Genomic DNA, 14788 nt, shown 5'->3' on the forward strand with positions numbered 1-14788 from the left:
CCATTCTAAGATTAAACAAAAACAAAAAAAAATAACCACTTGAAAGCCTTTCGAGTTTTTCCAACAGTTAAACCTGTAAAATTCTATGTGCAGTCAACTCTACATATTTCTTCCCTCCTTATAAAAACGTACTGATCTTTCGTTTTGAATTTCAAAATCGATTTGTTCTAAATCGCAACGAAACGAGAAGTTTTAAGAATTAAAACATTTTTAAAGTAAACATGATCTTTAAAATACTTATAATTCAAAAAACAAAAACGTTACAAATCCACGCGTAGTAGGAATTAAATAAAATTAACATTTTATAAAAAAAAAGGATAAGTAAAACTGAGTTTTCTTGGACTGTGGTTGGACATGTCATCAAATTGTTTCATATATCACTTATGTATAAGAGAAGAAAAGTTAATAAAAAAGTGAACTATGATTATTTCCAATACAAATAATTTTTCTTTTATTTTTACGTTTTATGTAATTAAGTTATGTTCACAATCTTTTTGCATTTTTTTGTTTTAATTTCTTGCATGTAATTAAAATTGTACACAGTCTCATGTCTGAACTCTTGTATTACAAAAGCAGCAAGAATAATTTTTGTTATCGTTACTGGTTACTAGGACACCCATCCCCACACACTTCCCCAAATAGCCCCGTCTGTCTACGTCCCATTTCGACACGCCAAACGAATTGTGCCAACAAAATTAAACAACAAAACTAATTACATATTAAATTGTGAATTATGAGAGCGAGCAGCGTGCAGCACACGAATAAAATGTGCAAACAAAACGGACAGAGGACTCGTACATTTGAATCAATTGCGTTTGGTTAGGTTAGTTGAAATACATATTGTATGTATTTGCGGGTCCGATTATGCAGCAAGCGAGTCTACAGCCAGCAAGGGAACGGGAAGAGGGTACAACGACAACGTTTTTGCTGGTGCCGTTTGGGCCATTAGTTCTCGGCATGTGCGTCTATGGGCGCCGAGGCAGTTACATTGCTTGGTTTCTCTGGCGAGTCCAAGTAGATCTTTAGGGCTCGTTCGCGCCGCTGCGAGTAACGCGTCGTTGAAATGCAGCCCAATCGATCCAGGCGCGCCTTCTCCTTATTGGTTAACGAGCGGCGCTCATCTGACGAGAGCTCTCGCACCGGCACGCTTTTATCTCTGCAATAAACCATAAGCTTAGTGTCATACACAAAAGAGCATAATGACCTGCCTCCAACTCACTTATACAAATACATGTTGCCACTATTAGTTGTATTTAATGGATACACGTCCAGCGCCGCGGGCACAGAGAGCCAGTTGACGGCCTCGTTAACACTAACTGCCGATATGCTTGTGCAGGGAAAGTAGCTGTTTAGCTGTGAGCAAAGTAACAGAGTGTAAGAAGATCTTATATAAACTTATATAAAGATGAGGCATTTCCTACCTTCATATAACTCAAGCGATCAATAGGTATATTGCATATTTGTGATAAACATCTTTTGATTTCGCCGTCCTCTGCAAGAAGTGAGATTAAAAACCAAGCTTTAACAATTTACCAATTTCAATCAGCTTACTGTCCATTGTGATTTCCTGGAATTTGCCAAACTCCCATTTATCCGGATACCAGCGACGCACGAATATGGTTAACGAATCTTCCTTGGGCTGCGCCACCACGCCCTCCTCACACTCTTGCACAATGAACTGTGGCCAAAACATGAACATGAATTAGATTTATAAACATCGACACATGTAAATAGTTTCGTGCTCACCTCGGCAGCCGTGGAGCGAATGTCGCAGTACAGTGTATCCTCGTTAGCGAGTATTTTAGTGGGACAGCGGCCGCCTTTTAGCCAGATGCGACAATTGTCCACGGTGAGGGAGCTGTATTTGGCATCGATGCGATGCAGCTTGGCGACCAGATCCTGTTTGGCCTGCTCCGCTGTAGTGGTGGCATTATACACCCACTCACAGACGCAGGGCAGCTTGGCGGTCTCATTGTTCAAATCCGCCAACCGCAAAAAGTATATCTTAGACTTGAACTCGTACGGTTGCAGTGTTTTACCGATCTCCACGGTCAGAGTTTCGCCTTCATTGAGAAAGACCAGCGTATTGGTCTGGTTATTGGATATGGTGCTCTCATGCTTGCGCTGCAGCTTAAAATAGGCGCTGGGAACGCGTATCAACTGCTCGATGTGCCGCTTAAAGGTACCCATACGCATATGCTTGCCTACAAGAAGCTTATAAGCGTGTGTGGGCTTACGCAGTTGCGCTTCGTCATCGGATTGGTGGCCACTGGTGGTGCTGCTACTGGTGGCCAGATCCACGCAATCAATTTTGATGGCATGGAAAAATTGTGTTGTTGTGCTAGGTGGCAGGGAGCTGGTGTCGCCCGCCTCGCTGCCATAGCTGCCGTTGCCATTGCAGTAAGCGTGAACGCGCATCATGGCGTCATGTGAGGCGGCCTCATCCTCAGGACTGGACAGCTGTGGTGAGTGGCTGGTGGAGCTTACCTGACTATCGCCGCCGCCACGATGCTGCATACTACTCTCAACCAGCGTACGATCACCATCACTCAGGCTACTATCCTCCGAGTTGGACTCATGGCCGGGTGTCGTAAGCGAATCAGCCTGATCGCGCTTATAGCGACGCCAATCACAGTCGTTGTTGCCGGCGCTGACACCCTCGGGAGTAGCCGTGCCGTTTGTGCCGTTAATGCCATTCATCATGGCAGCATCCACTACATCACCACCGGCGCAGCCATTGGCGGGCTGCAAAGGGGAGAAGAGTTACTTGAACTTTGACAAATTGATACAATACTTGCATTTGTAAATAAAACAATTTACTATTGGGCACAATTTGATGTGAACTAGACGTTAAAGGGTTAAGGTACCTACCTCGACGGGAGCTGCAATGGGCTCGCTGCTGGGCACGCCCAACATCTCGAGACTGGTGGCATCGGTGTTAGGCACGTTTAAGTAAAAGTATGTGATATATTTGAATTGTGAGTTAGCCAGTTGCTGAAGATGTTGCTGTGCCTCCGACGTCGGTTGGGGATCGTACGCCACGAAGGCCATGCGGTAAGTGCCACGCACGGCGGCCAGCAGAAATTGCTGCTCGTTAATGTGCAAACGTACTGCAATTGAATGGCGCAGCACGTCGCTAGACTCCCGCGCTGCTGAATAAACCAGGAAGGGACCGTCCATCGCCATGGTCGAGAGATCTACCTTAAACACATACCACGTAGTGCCATCGCTGGCATAGTTTTCAAACTGCTGATCCTCAGCCCGGTACTCCAGCAAAAAGTCCAGATTGTAGTTATGTGAGGAACGCAGCTCGGTTAGTGCCGGGTCAGTGCAATTCTCCAGCGACTGTATGATAGTGTCCATGGATGAGTTGTAGGCAACTAGACGGCAGCGTGACAGCGGCGCGAACTGCTCCACATTGAGCATATCGTAGGCAGACATCAGCACTTTATTCACATCGAAACTCTGCGACAGATACACGCGGGTCATCTTGAGCTTCTTGAGCAACGGATTATAAAAGTAGACGCGCGGCTTGTATAGATGCGGCAGTGCCAGATCTGTTACTGTGATGTGTCTACCCAGGCGCGAAACGCGCGTATCTTCCTCCGCATGCAGCTTGGGAAGCAGCGACTTGATGTGTTCCGGAAAGTCTTTACATTTGACCACAAGCTCGTTACGCTTGGCGTCCACCTGGCGATACATGAGCATATACGCATTCGTGCTGGACGTATAAGCACTTGAATAGTAGCTGCCATTTGGCCCGCCAAATGAACGCTGGATGTCCTCTTGTGTGATCTGAAAAGTGTGAGGAGAAGATGGACATATAATATATGTTGACACTAGCCAATCTTTGGCTACTCACCGTTGACACATTTTGATCATTGAAGCAGAACCATTCGTCATTATCAAAATCCTTTATGTAAGCATAGTAATGACCGCCTGAAGCGCTGCCCGAGTGTATCATGATAGCAAAGAGGTCATAGATATATGGACCCGATAGCAACTCCTGTTTGAGTCGTGCCTCCATGTTCGCGCTCTTGCCGGTGCTGCTGCTCATGTCGATGCCTTCGTCCTCGTCATTCATATCGTTCTCATGTTGACTGGAACTGGCCGTTGTTCCCACACCGCTGCTCAAGTTATCCTCCTCCATGGCCGAGCCACTGTCCGCGGTGCTGCAATCGTCTGCATTGCTGCTGCCATTCATTTGATACTGTTCGCCCTGGCCGCTGCGATTCACAAAGCTGTTCAGATTCAGCTTCTGCGGGAAGGTCACCCTATAAAATGCAGAAAAATATTAGTAGAAGACTAAGAGTTAAGGATTTAACGCTTGCCTGTCATTCAGCTTGATGCGATGCATGGTCTGATAGTCAAAGTCGAAGCGCTTTAGATGCAGCGTCAGTATATAGGGGAAGGACTTAAAGTGCAGTCCCTTGTGGGCGTCGCATTTCTTTTTGCATTTCTCGCATAGATACTGATTGTTGCCATCGAGAGTTTCGGGCTGAACAAAGGCGCGCAGTGCCTCCTCGATGCTACCGTAAGCGGAACTACTGCCAAATGGACGCACCGGTAGCGGTATGTCAAGGAAGGTATCCTCGCGCGTCTTTTCGGTATTGCACTCCAAGCACTTGACATAATCATTCATTTTGCCCTCGTACAGCGTCGAGATGAGATTGGCCTGTTTTGTGTTCTTGAACTTGTGCTCCAGTGCATCGAACATGACGCGGCACAGCTCTTGGATGTCATGCTGTTGCCAGGCCTCCGTGGAGTCCCAGCCAAAGCTGCGCGTCAAGTCAGTTGTCTCCACCGATGATTTCGGCGATGTCTGCAAATTGAGAAACAGCTTCTGCAACTGGTAGGGTATGTTCTTGGCCTCGTTGTCGTTGTCAAACTCCCAGCGGTACAAGGCATTGCGAAACTCGGGCGTCATATAAAGCGCTTGCAGCAGACTGTTTAGGTAGCAGGTCATTGCCTGATTGACAAGTCCCACATATGCACGTGGCCCAACGCCATTTCGATGCGTCTCCGTTTCTGTATTGGCCGAGGCCACAAATTCTGAGGCGCTGGTATTGATGCGCTGCCAGGCGGGCACCTCATCGCCGCCGTACTTGCGCCCAAAGAAATTTGAATATTCCATCTCCTGTCTATCATCCTCTTCGACTTTATCATTGCCAGCGATGGCCGCTAGTGCATCGGTGCCAGCTTCAGTTCCAGCCAACAGATCGCTCTCTGTGGGTCCGGCGTTGCCAAATTCGTAGGCTGGACCCATCAATGTGGGACTGGCCGAGGCGCCCAATGCCAAATCATCGTCAGACAGTTGTTCAGCTTCCGAGACGGGACTTATATTAAATAACTCTGGAGCTACATCATCGACGGGCGATATGAGGATCCTATTTTGTGGCAACTGCTGCTTTAGCTGCTCGGTTATTTCAACTTTGGTTAGTTCATCAATAGCTATGTCTGTGGCGCAGGTACTTGGCGCTTTTGGCAGCTGCACGCATTCATCCACTTGGTCCTTGCTCTTCACAATATTGTTCTTGCTTTCGCTGGCTTTGGTTTTCACTTTTGTGCTGACCTTGCTGGGCGTTGTGGGCGTGGCTGTGTTTGATGCTGCTGGTGCTGCTGCCGCTGACTCAATTGTCAATTCAGTGGGACTAACGCTAGTCTTGGTTTTGCTTGGCGATTTTTTCTTTTTCTCGCCTGTTGTTACCCGCTTCTTTTTCTCACCGGTTTTTGCTGTTGTCGTTGCGGTTGTCGTTGCCATGTTATCCGCGGAATTTGCCTGCTTGCTGAGAGTCGAAGCGGATTTTTTCATGGTCAACTCATAGCGTTTGGTCACATTGCCGTCCCAGGTGCCCTCTGGCAGCAGCACCAGGTTATTCTTCAGCTGAGGCTCAAAGCCAGGCACGTCGTAAAGCAGCTCCTTGTCCAGCGCATTCAAATTAACCTAAATCATGTAAAATGCATTAGTAAGAGCGGGCGGCCGAATGACTTGGCATTAAATACATACCAGATCCTTCTCGCCATGCGGCTGTAGCAGCAGCTCGAATTTGCCATAGGCAAACTGTGTGCCAATCAGTGCAATGACGTGCTTTACCGTAAAATGGGAGCGCACAACGATGTTGATTTTCTTTTGTTGTGAGCCAGGCGTTTGGTCAAAGACGGCGCACTGTGTACTATCCGTGCTGTCCTGCTCAGCCATGTCCTAGTCCTGGGGGCAAGTTGCAAACCAAATGGGTTAAGGCCTGTGAAAATTAAAATTAAAAAAAATTGCGATATAAATAAAAATTTTGAACGATTGCATATAAAAAAATGCCTGAAAAAACAATATATATTTATTATATATATATACAAATAAAAAATAAAAACGACAAAAATAATGGAAAAAAACTACTGACATTTCATTTTTAGAAGCTGCTTGACAACGGCCACAGAGAAACAAGGAAGCCAGCCCACATGAGATGTTCATTGCTCCCACCCGTTGCCCCATCCCCTTCAATGCCCCAGCACCCACCGTAGACCTCAATTCGAAAATAAACCAAAATCCCATTGCCTGCTGCTGTTTGCTTTTTTCGCGCCTTATTTGTACGCGGGCACACAAAAAAAAAGCAAGAATCATGACTAAGATTGTACGGAATTTTATAAACAAATTGCGGCCGGAGGAGGCAGCTTCTAGAAGTGCCGATATTCCATATTTCAGCTGCGTCTGAATTTTCAGCAACAGCGTCATAATTGCCGCATAAATTGCTCCAACAAATGTCATTCCAAGGCGATTGCTGTTGCTTTCTTTGTTGGGCAACGACGGGCGACTCGATAGCCGACATTGTAACGGAAATGCTACAATATATATAGTGCCATAATTATGTATATACAGATACATATATTCAATATATTTATATATATATGACATTTGGCCGCAATGCGCAAAATGTACGAACGGAACGTCAGTTTTTGGGGGCGCGCACAGCAGTAAGTCAATAAATGTATAAGAAAAATTAGAAAATATATTTTGGAAAAGCTTTAATGTGTTTTGCCTTTAAGATTTGACAGCGCATAATAGCAGCTGACAGTTGGAAAATTTTACTAATTCATATATATAAAAATCGAACGCACATAAAGCTGCTAGATATGATATGTTCTATTGTCTATTGTCTAGCAAGAACTTAATTGGCAACATCAAGCTCAGCTGTTTCCTTCAATCTACATCTATTTCTGATAACGTTCACTAAACAAAAAAAACTCTCGTGGTTCTAAGAAGTTTCTCATAAGCCCCGCACATAGGAATGTAAATGAAAACTTTCTGGCTAAATTGGTAAAAATCTATGTTTACCGGAAAACTTGCGCAAATGCGTTCACAGTCGAATTAAATGTCCAAAGCAATTAGTATATACGAAATGCGCAATGTTTTTCCAACTTGAATTTATAAAAATAGGCACAAACATTGCAATCGAGACGAGACGAGGCGAGGTGGGACCAGGAGAGGCGCGTTGTGCCAAGTGCTCTGGCCAAAAGATAAACCCAAACGAGCTGCAATTTCAAACACATGTTGGATGAACGCAAGCATTTATATGATATATTAATGTATAAATAAAAAATATATATGTGCAAGTGCTGGTACGCAAGAGTGGAATCCAAAAATGCTAATACGCAAACAGAAGAAAAAAAAATAGAAAAAAAAATTGTGCGTCTAAAAATAAAAAGTGGCGACGACGGCGACAAGAGCACAGAAATTGACGGAACAAAATAAAAAGAAAAACAAATATTCAAAGCAGGAGCACAAGTATCTGTCAGATACAATCTGGCTATTTGTAAATGCGAAGGTTTTCGTTACCGAAACGTAACAAAGGCGCAGTCAAAAAACACTGCACAGCCAACATGAACCTACATACATACATATATATATATCTATGCCTATGTCTGTTTATCCAATATCTGAGACGCATAGAATTCTCATCAATATTTACATTGACGCTAATCCCCATCCCCACACAACCCACACATTTGGGTTTGGGCGTGACGTGTACGAGATTTTTACAGAAATTAGCCCAACGTCTGGCGCACACGAAGAGTTTTATGTTTTTCGCCAGACCTGAATAATGTGATAAGTGTGTGTATTTTTCTTGATTTTTTATTTTTGCATATAGTTTTGCTATTTTTAAAACTATTTCGCTACATTTTAAGTTTTTGGGTCTGCACACACATAGCAAGCCCCACATGCCAAAGAGCTAGAGTTCCGATTTCTCAGATATATAGTACACACATACACACACACACACAAACACGCGCACACACATGCATGCACGCACATCGATCGAGTTCGAGTCATGTCGCAGCTTTCTATGTAGAGACTCAAATTATGCAGTTCTGTGTACTCCCTGTAGTTATTACGAAAGCAATCTATTTCAAATGGATTCTATTTTTAGACTAATTGCAAGGGGATTCGCACGTTATACGATAAACTCCATTTGAAGCGCACACACATATACTTATATGGGGAGGATTAAAAATATATATGTGTACTTGCATATATATAATTTATCTTTTTTATGCACACACGTACACACACACACACACACCGTCTGATTGCTCCCGAGTTCTTCTGTGCGCTGTGGAACCGCCGTCAACGCAACGACATCGTTTCACGCGTGCTCGAGTACTGACCACTGCTGCGGCACGAACTGGTGCTGGCGCCACAGAGTGCACGAGTGGGTCTCGATCGCTGCCGAATAGCCAGCCGGGCAGTTGGGTGCGCTACGAATCGCACACTGGATGCAGTTGTTGGTCGCGGGCGCAGCACTGATAACAATAACAAACGCACCCAGCTGGCATTAGCAGCAACTGTTGATAACAATATCACAAAAACAAAAATATGCGAATAAGCGAGCGCGTGAGTAAGTAGTTTATAAGGGCTCAGGGCTCTGACCGGTGACGCAGTGACGGGTAGCCCACCCGGCAGGTCTATAGTCCCCAACCTAGACGAATTGTTCAATGAATAGTCGACTATATTGTATGGATATTCCGTGAGAGATGGGGAGACAGAGAGCGTGCTGTGTTGAAATTCACAGCGAAAGTGCTATTAATGTTTATTCAAGATGCTCTCGCCAATTGGCCGATGAATGACTATTTTTATGCGCTGCTTGGCTGTGCCTCACCAGCGTCTCATGTGTGACTAAGAAGCGCTGACCGTGTGTGCCGTGGGGGGGGGTGGGGGGGTGGGGGGGTGGGGGGGGGGGTGCACACGGTGGACGGGAGATCGGTCAAGGTTTTGCTTTGGAACGTGACACATGTGATTGCTTAAGTGCGAAAAACTAGTTCAAGCTATGCGTCCTTCAACGTCTTGGCCAAATGTCGGAAAACTTGCGGCTCCAAAATATGTTCGCTCACACATACACACATTTATATGCAGGCATACAGATACACATACATATGTATGATTTCACTCACCTGAACTGTGAAAATGTTGCAATATTGTGTTAGGGTTAAATGCACAATCCGGCCCAAAGGCTGGGACTACACAGGCCAATTGATTTGTTGCTATCTAAACTGTTTAAACGGAGGATGCTTGACGTTGATACCGAGCAGCAACCATTTTTATAAATGTAACAAATGTTTTTTGTTGTTCTGCTGCGGTTTGGCTGCAGTTCTATCGATGGCAATACCGATAAGCCTACGTACTATCGATGGTTATCCGATAGTTCCATCAGTCACCTTCCGCAAAGTATCGATGCTATGGCTGCAATTCGATTGCAATCAAATCGATTATTGATTTGTAACAAACGCAGTTAATTGCCACACTATTATTCACATATCAATAACTAATGCTTATTTAAGGCCAATTTATCAACTTACATGCGATTTTTAAGTTCTTAGAAAAGTGATTTAAATATTTGAATTTTGGCGCTATATGTTATCGAACCGCTGTGTTCCGGATGCAACCCTATTATGCTAGAAGCATCGAGAATTTTCGACGAGCAGACTGCTCCGAGTCTATATAAAGGCAACATCCGTTGCCAGTTCGACTCATTTAGCAAAAATCAAGAGAAACGAGTAGTGGGTGTGTTTTCACACTAGACAAAAAAACAGAACTATTGATTAAAACCAACATAATTTCAAGAATATAGTGAATATTTTAACTGCAATTCATAGAAATTCAAGTAATAATCAAATCGGAAAGTTAATTTACAAGAAAAAAGTTAAATAAAAGAATAGCACGCAGCTGCAAAACAAATAAGGTATGTAGGGCCTAACAAATTAATTGATGCTTAAATTAGCTTGTTTTCACTTGAAAACAAACTGCATTTGATGAACTTTAAAACAAGACATAAAATAAAAAGCGAAATAAGCAATACAATACAATCCCAAAACACGGCAGTGTCGACGTCACGCCCAGATTGACAACACATCAGCTTTTCGCTGGCGTTGTCTTTGTCGTTGCACAACTCAAAGTTTCTAGCAATTTCCATTGAGCGACGCGTTGAAAAAACAATCGACACATTTGTCTCTGCTGTTTTAGCTTTTCGTTTATAAATATGTGTATATCAGTAGAATAATTGTGTGCTTTCTATTCTTTTTTCGCAGTTTGTGAGTGCGCGGCGTCAAAGCAAAGCATAATGGGAAAAGACTTCTACAAGATATTGGGCATTGACAAGAAGGCCACAGATGATGATATTAAGAAGGCGTACCGAAAATTGGCACTCAAATACCATCCGGACAAGAACAAGAGCCCGCAAGCGGAGGAGCGCTTCAAGGAGATCGCAGAGGCGTACGAGGTGCTGTCCGACAAGAAGAAACGCGACATTTACGATCAGCACGGTGAGGAGGGACTGAAGGGTGGACCACCCGGACCAGATGGCAGCGGCCAGCCAGGCGCCTACACTTACCAGTTCCATGGTGATCCACGCGCCACATTTGCACAGTTCTTTGGCTCGCAGAATGTCTTCGGCACAGCGGATCCGTTTGGTGCCTTCTTTGGTGGCGGCGGCGGTGACGGAACTGAGCAAGTCTTCATGAACATTGGCGGTGATGAAATGTTCAACGCTGGCGGTTTTGGCGGCAATCCTATGGGCGCCTTCCGTTCCCAGTCGTTTAATGCACAAGCGCCCAGCCGGAAGCGCCAGCAACAGGACCCACCAATCGAGCATGATTTATATGTGACGCTGGAAGAAGTCGACAGAGGCTGCACAAAGAAAATGAAGATCTCGCGCATGTCCATGTCAACGGGCACGGCGCGTAAAGAGGAAAAGGTGCTGAGCATTACTGTAAAGCCGGGTTGGAAGGCAGGCACAAAGATCACATTCCCCAAAGAAGGCGATCAGGCGCCACAAAAAGTGCCTGCGGACATCATCTTCATCATACGCGACAAGCCGCATCCGCAATTCAAGCGTGAGGGCAGTGATTTGCGCTACAATGCCCAAGTCAGTCTCAAGCAGGCCCTGTGCGGCGCCTCAGTATCAGTGCCAACGCTCCAGGGCGATCGCATAGCAGTCAACACACAGGGCGAAGTCATCAAACCCACCACAACGAAGCGTATTAGTGGGCGCGGCTTGCCTTTTCCCAAGGAGCCGTCGCGACGCGGCGACCTGATCGTTGCCTTCGACATCAAATTTCCCGATTCGCTCCCTCCCAGTCTAAGGAACCAACTAGCGGAGCTGCTGCCAAACTAAATGTGATTGGCTAAGCCAAGTTGTTTCGTACTACGTTGAGCTCTATCCTCCTACAACAAATTTGTATAGTATGTTTTAAATTAAGTTCTAATTTTAGTTATAATCCTTATACTGGGACACAAAATTAATTTGTCGGTTTACGCTTGAAATGTTTTATGTATAAACATAACATGCCAAACGAGTGTTTAAAAATTGGCATGCTGATATATCTCGCCAATTTGGAATCGATGTAGATATAAATGCAAATGCTAACCATAGAGTTGTTCTCGCGATAAGATAAGTAATGAAAATACAAAACACTGACACACACACATATGTATAAGATAGCTGAAAGTGTTTTGAGCTGGAGACTGATCGGTTACTTAATTATGTATATTTTCCCTATTCTAAACATAATCCAAGTAAATAAATTGAAAAGAAAATTGTTAAAAGTTTCCATGTTACCTGTAATTACTGTAAAAAATATCTGCATCAACTCCATATATCCAGCTCCCACAAAGCACTGCTCTTATGCACATCGGCTATTATGTTGTAAGACATTACACGTACACTAAACACATACAATAGAACTAGTACGTTTTAGTACCATAATTATATTGTACATGAAAGAGAAAAGTATTTAATAAACTAATTTCAATGATATTTTAATTATACATTCTGAGTAACTTTAGGAAAGATTATAATCTACAATAAAAAAAATACTCGCAAACAATTGTATTGTACAGGGCTACCAACTGGCCAAAGTGCATCGAGATCGTCCTTGTAGTTTCTAAGATATTAAGGATTTTGTGATTTTAGCCCATTTTACGTGCAATCCGCACAACTGAAATTTTACAAGTCCTGGATTCTTAGATGACCCCATAATATTTTGATGCAGATCGACGGAGCTGGTCCTTGCGGTCCTAAAGCACAGTGTCCTTTGAAAATCTGCAAGGATATGGCCGAGCTATAGCTATTTTTCTAAAAAGGACATTTGTTTTTTGGCCAAGCTTGCTCAAATCCTTCAGGATCTGGCGAGGACAAACCTTATTGAGCTCGCAGGACTCAGGACCATCGATTGGCATTCAAAAATTTCCAGGATTCGACCAAAATTTTCGCCTAAAACTTTTTCAAGGGATATAGTCGCAAAATTGGCAAAAATCGAAAAAATCCGGGCTATCTTGGCCATTTGAAGGACTATCGGGATGTCCTTAGGCCATGAAGTAGTCCTCATCCTCCCAATTATGAATACACATTAATAAGGACGAAAGTCCTTCAATCAATGAAATTTTAAGGACAATTTTAACAAGTGAAAATAGGTCATAACTCGGCCGTATCCTTGCGTATCCTGACAAATCCTGTGTCAAAAAAATTGTATTGACCAGGGCTACCAACTGGCCAAAGGGCATCGAGATCGTCCTTGTAGTTTCTAAGATATTAAGGATTATGTGATTTTAGCCCATTTTACGTGCAATCCGCACAACTGAAATTTTACAAGTCCTGGATTCTTAGATGACCCCATAATATTTTGATGCAGATCGATGGAGCTGGTCCTTGCGGTCCTAAAGCACAGTGTCCTTTGAAAATCTGCAAGGATATGGCCGAGTTATAGCTATTTTTCTAAAGTGGGCATTCAAAGAAATATTACAAGAGTAGGACTTTTTTATTTTCACATTTTATTTTGTTTTTCTTTTTGTTCATTTCAAAAGGATCTTTGTAATTTAATCATTTTCACATATTTTCACTTTCCTTACTTTGAGTGTTAATTTGCATTTGCAATTGTATAATAATTTTCTCATTGTGTATTTTGTTGTATATTTTTTTTTTTTTATTTTGTTTTTATCTTTTCAAAAATTATTAACATCGATTGCATGCTGTTGTTGCAGTTGTTAATTGTCAATAATAAAAATTGAATTCATGAATGCTTGTTCATTTGTTCGTTATAACTAGAATTGTTTCTGTTTAACTTGTTGTTGTTGTTTTTGTTGCTATTGTGTGTTACAAATGGTTCATTATTGAAATTTCGATTCATAAATTTTCTTATGCTTTTGTGTGTTGCTGACTTATAAATGTAATACATTTGCAATCATTCTCTATGCATTGCTGCTTCTGCTCTTTCCAAAGTAAATGTGAATAAAACAAAAATTAATAACAATTGTATTAAACAAATCAAAATACCCATTAACAATTTGTTAAACTTGATACGCGCACCTTTACTTAAGGCAGAGAGAAGCGGCCTGAACTAAACTAAATAAGTACATGTGTATAATTATACATGTTGCAATAATTATACATACACATTAATTGATTTATATATATGTATACATAAATTGTTTTTAAAATGCATTAAAAATAGTCAAATGTGTACAAAAATTTTATACTATTTCGAATGATTCATATACTTAACCATCTTTAAATAAGTTTTATAATTTAACTATTTCATTTGACTAAAGTTTCCCGCAAGAAACTGCTGACTGCTTTTCGGTTTATTATTTATATTATTATTTGTTATGCTTAGTTTTTGTTTTTATTTTATTTTTTTTTTTTGTCAAACTTATATAAACAGTAAAAATTATGTTAAAATGTTGTGATTTGGTATTTTGCTTTTTGCTTTAATTTTTTGTGTTTTCTTCTTTTCTTTTTTGTGTGTTTGATTAACATTCATCCATTTATCAATTGTATATTTATTTTGTTTAGAATTTTTGTTGACTCGATTCTTACGCTTTTCTTGTTTTTACTGTCTGTAGTTTAATTGAAGTTTTCATTGTATATTTAATTCAATTTGATTGGAAACCTAAAAATGTTTTGATTATGTTTCGATTTTTGCTACACGTGTTGTGTTTGAATGGGATTGAAAAATGAATGCATGAAACTCGCATACAACACTGCATGTCAAGTGTACACTGAAAGAAAAAAAGAATTGCAACACAAGCCCTTCGCAATTGACACACAATTGCACCAACTACTTGCAGTGTACCCCGGTTTAATGAGCTGGTTAATGCATTGAATTCTTTCAGCAATTGGGTAGGTTTCCTGATTCGAATAACATCCAAGCTGCATTCACAACCAATATAATTATTATTTTTTATCTGTTTTCTGGTAGAATATTTTCTTTTTGTGAAAACTCTTGTTTTCGTATTGAAAACTCA

The 14788-nt window shown here is 42.2% G+C and overlaps 2 protein-coding genes across 6 annotated transcripts; one reads left to right on the forward strand and one right to left on the reverse strand.

The window, feature by feature from the left end:
* Positions 1–58: 58 nt before the first annotated feature.
* LOC115769358 (ubiquitin carboxyl-terminal hydrolase 47) lies at positions 59–9628 on the reverse strand. 5 transcript variants are annotated; one of them, XM_030714135.1, is made up of 10 exons: positions 9442–9621; positions 6008–6242; positions 4332–5944; positions 3863–4274; positions 2872–3795; positions 1747–2745; positions 1552–1678; positions 1422–1492; positions 1220–1353; positions 59–1156 (listed from the first exon to the last, which is right to left on the reverse strand). In XM_030714135.1, exons 2-10 carry the CDS (start codon positions 6197–6199, stop codon positions 946–948), a joined length of 4683 nt encoding a protein of 1560 aa, XP_030569995.1. In that variant the 5' UTR covers positions 6200–6242; positions 9442–9621; the 3' UTR covers positions 59–945. The 5 variants fall into 5 exon arrangements, with proteins under 5 accessions (XP_030569995.1, XP_030569996.1, XP_030569998.1 ...); XM_030714136.1 differs by lacking the exon at positions 9442–9621 and adding an exon at positions 8574–8642; XM_030714138.1 differs by lacking the exon at positions 9442–9621 and adding an exon at positions 6396–6467.
* A 404-nt stretch (positions 9629–10032) lies between these two features.
* Positions 10033–12094, forward strand: LOC115769600 (dnaJ protein homolog 1). Its single transcript, XM_030714489.1, has 2 exons — positions 10033–10229; positions 10576–12094. The coding sequence occupies exon 2, from the start codon at positions 10608–10610 to the stop codon at positions 11658–11660; it is 1053 nt and encodes a 350-aa protein (XP_030570349.1). The 5' UTR covers positions 10033–10229; positions 10576–10607; the 3' UTR covers positions 11661–12094.
* The last annotated feature ends 2694 nt before the right edge of the window (positions 12095–14788 follow it).

The sequence above is a fragment of the Drosophila novamexicana genome, unplaced genomic scaffold (assembly GCF_003285875.2).
Source record: "Drosophila novamexicana strain 15010-1031.04,08,12 unplaced genomic scaffold, DnovRS2.1 tig00004554-arrow-pilon, whole genome shotgun sequence".
NCBI classification, from domain to species: domain Eukaryota; kingdom Metazoa; phylum Arthropoda; class Insecta; order Diptera; family Drosophilidae; genus Drosophila; species Drosophila novamexicana.

Excerpts from the sequence above, each read along its gene's own strand:
- LOC115769358 (XM_030714135.1), bottom strand. The coding sequence starts at position 6,199 with ATGGCTGAGCAGGACAGCACGGATAGTACACAGTGCGCCGTCTTTGAC. Across the intron at positions 3,796-3,862 it reads ATGATCAAAATGTGTCAACG|ATCACACAAGAGGACATCCA; the intron begins GTGAGTAGCCAA and ends CACACTTTTCAG. Across the intron at positions 1,354-1,421 it reads ATCGCTTGAGTTATATGAAG|CTAAACAGCTACTTTCCCTG; the intron begins GTAGGAAATGCC and ends CTTTGCTCACAG.
- LOC115769600 (XM_030714489.1), top strand. The coding sequence starts at position 10,608 with ATGGGAAAAGACTTCTACAAGATATTGGGCATTGACAAGAAGGCCACA.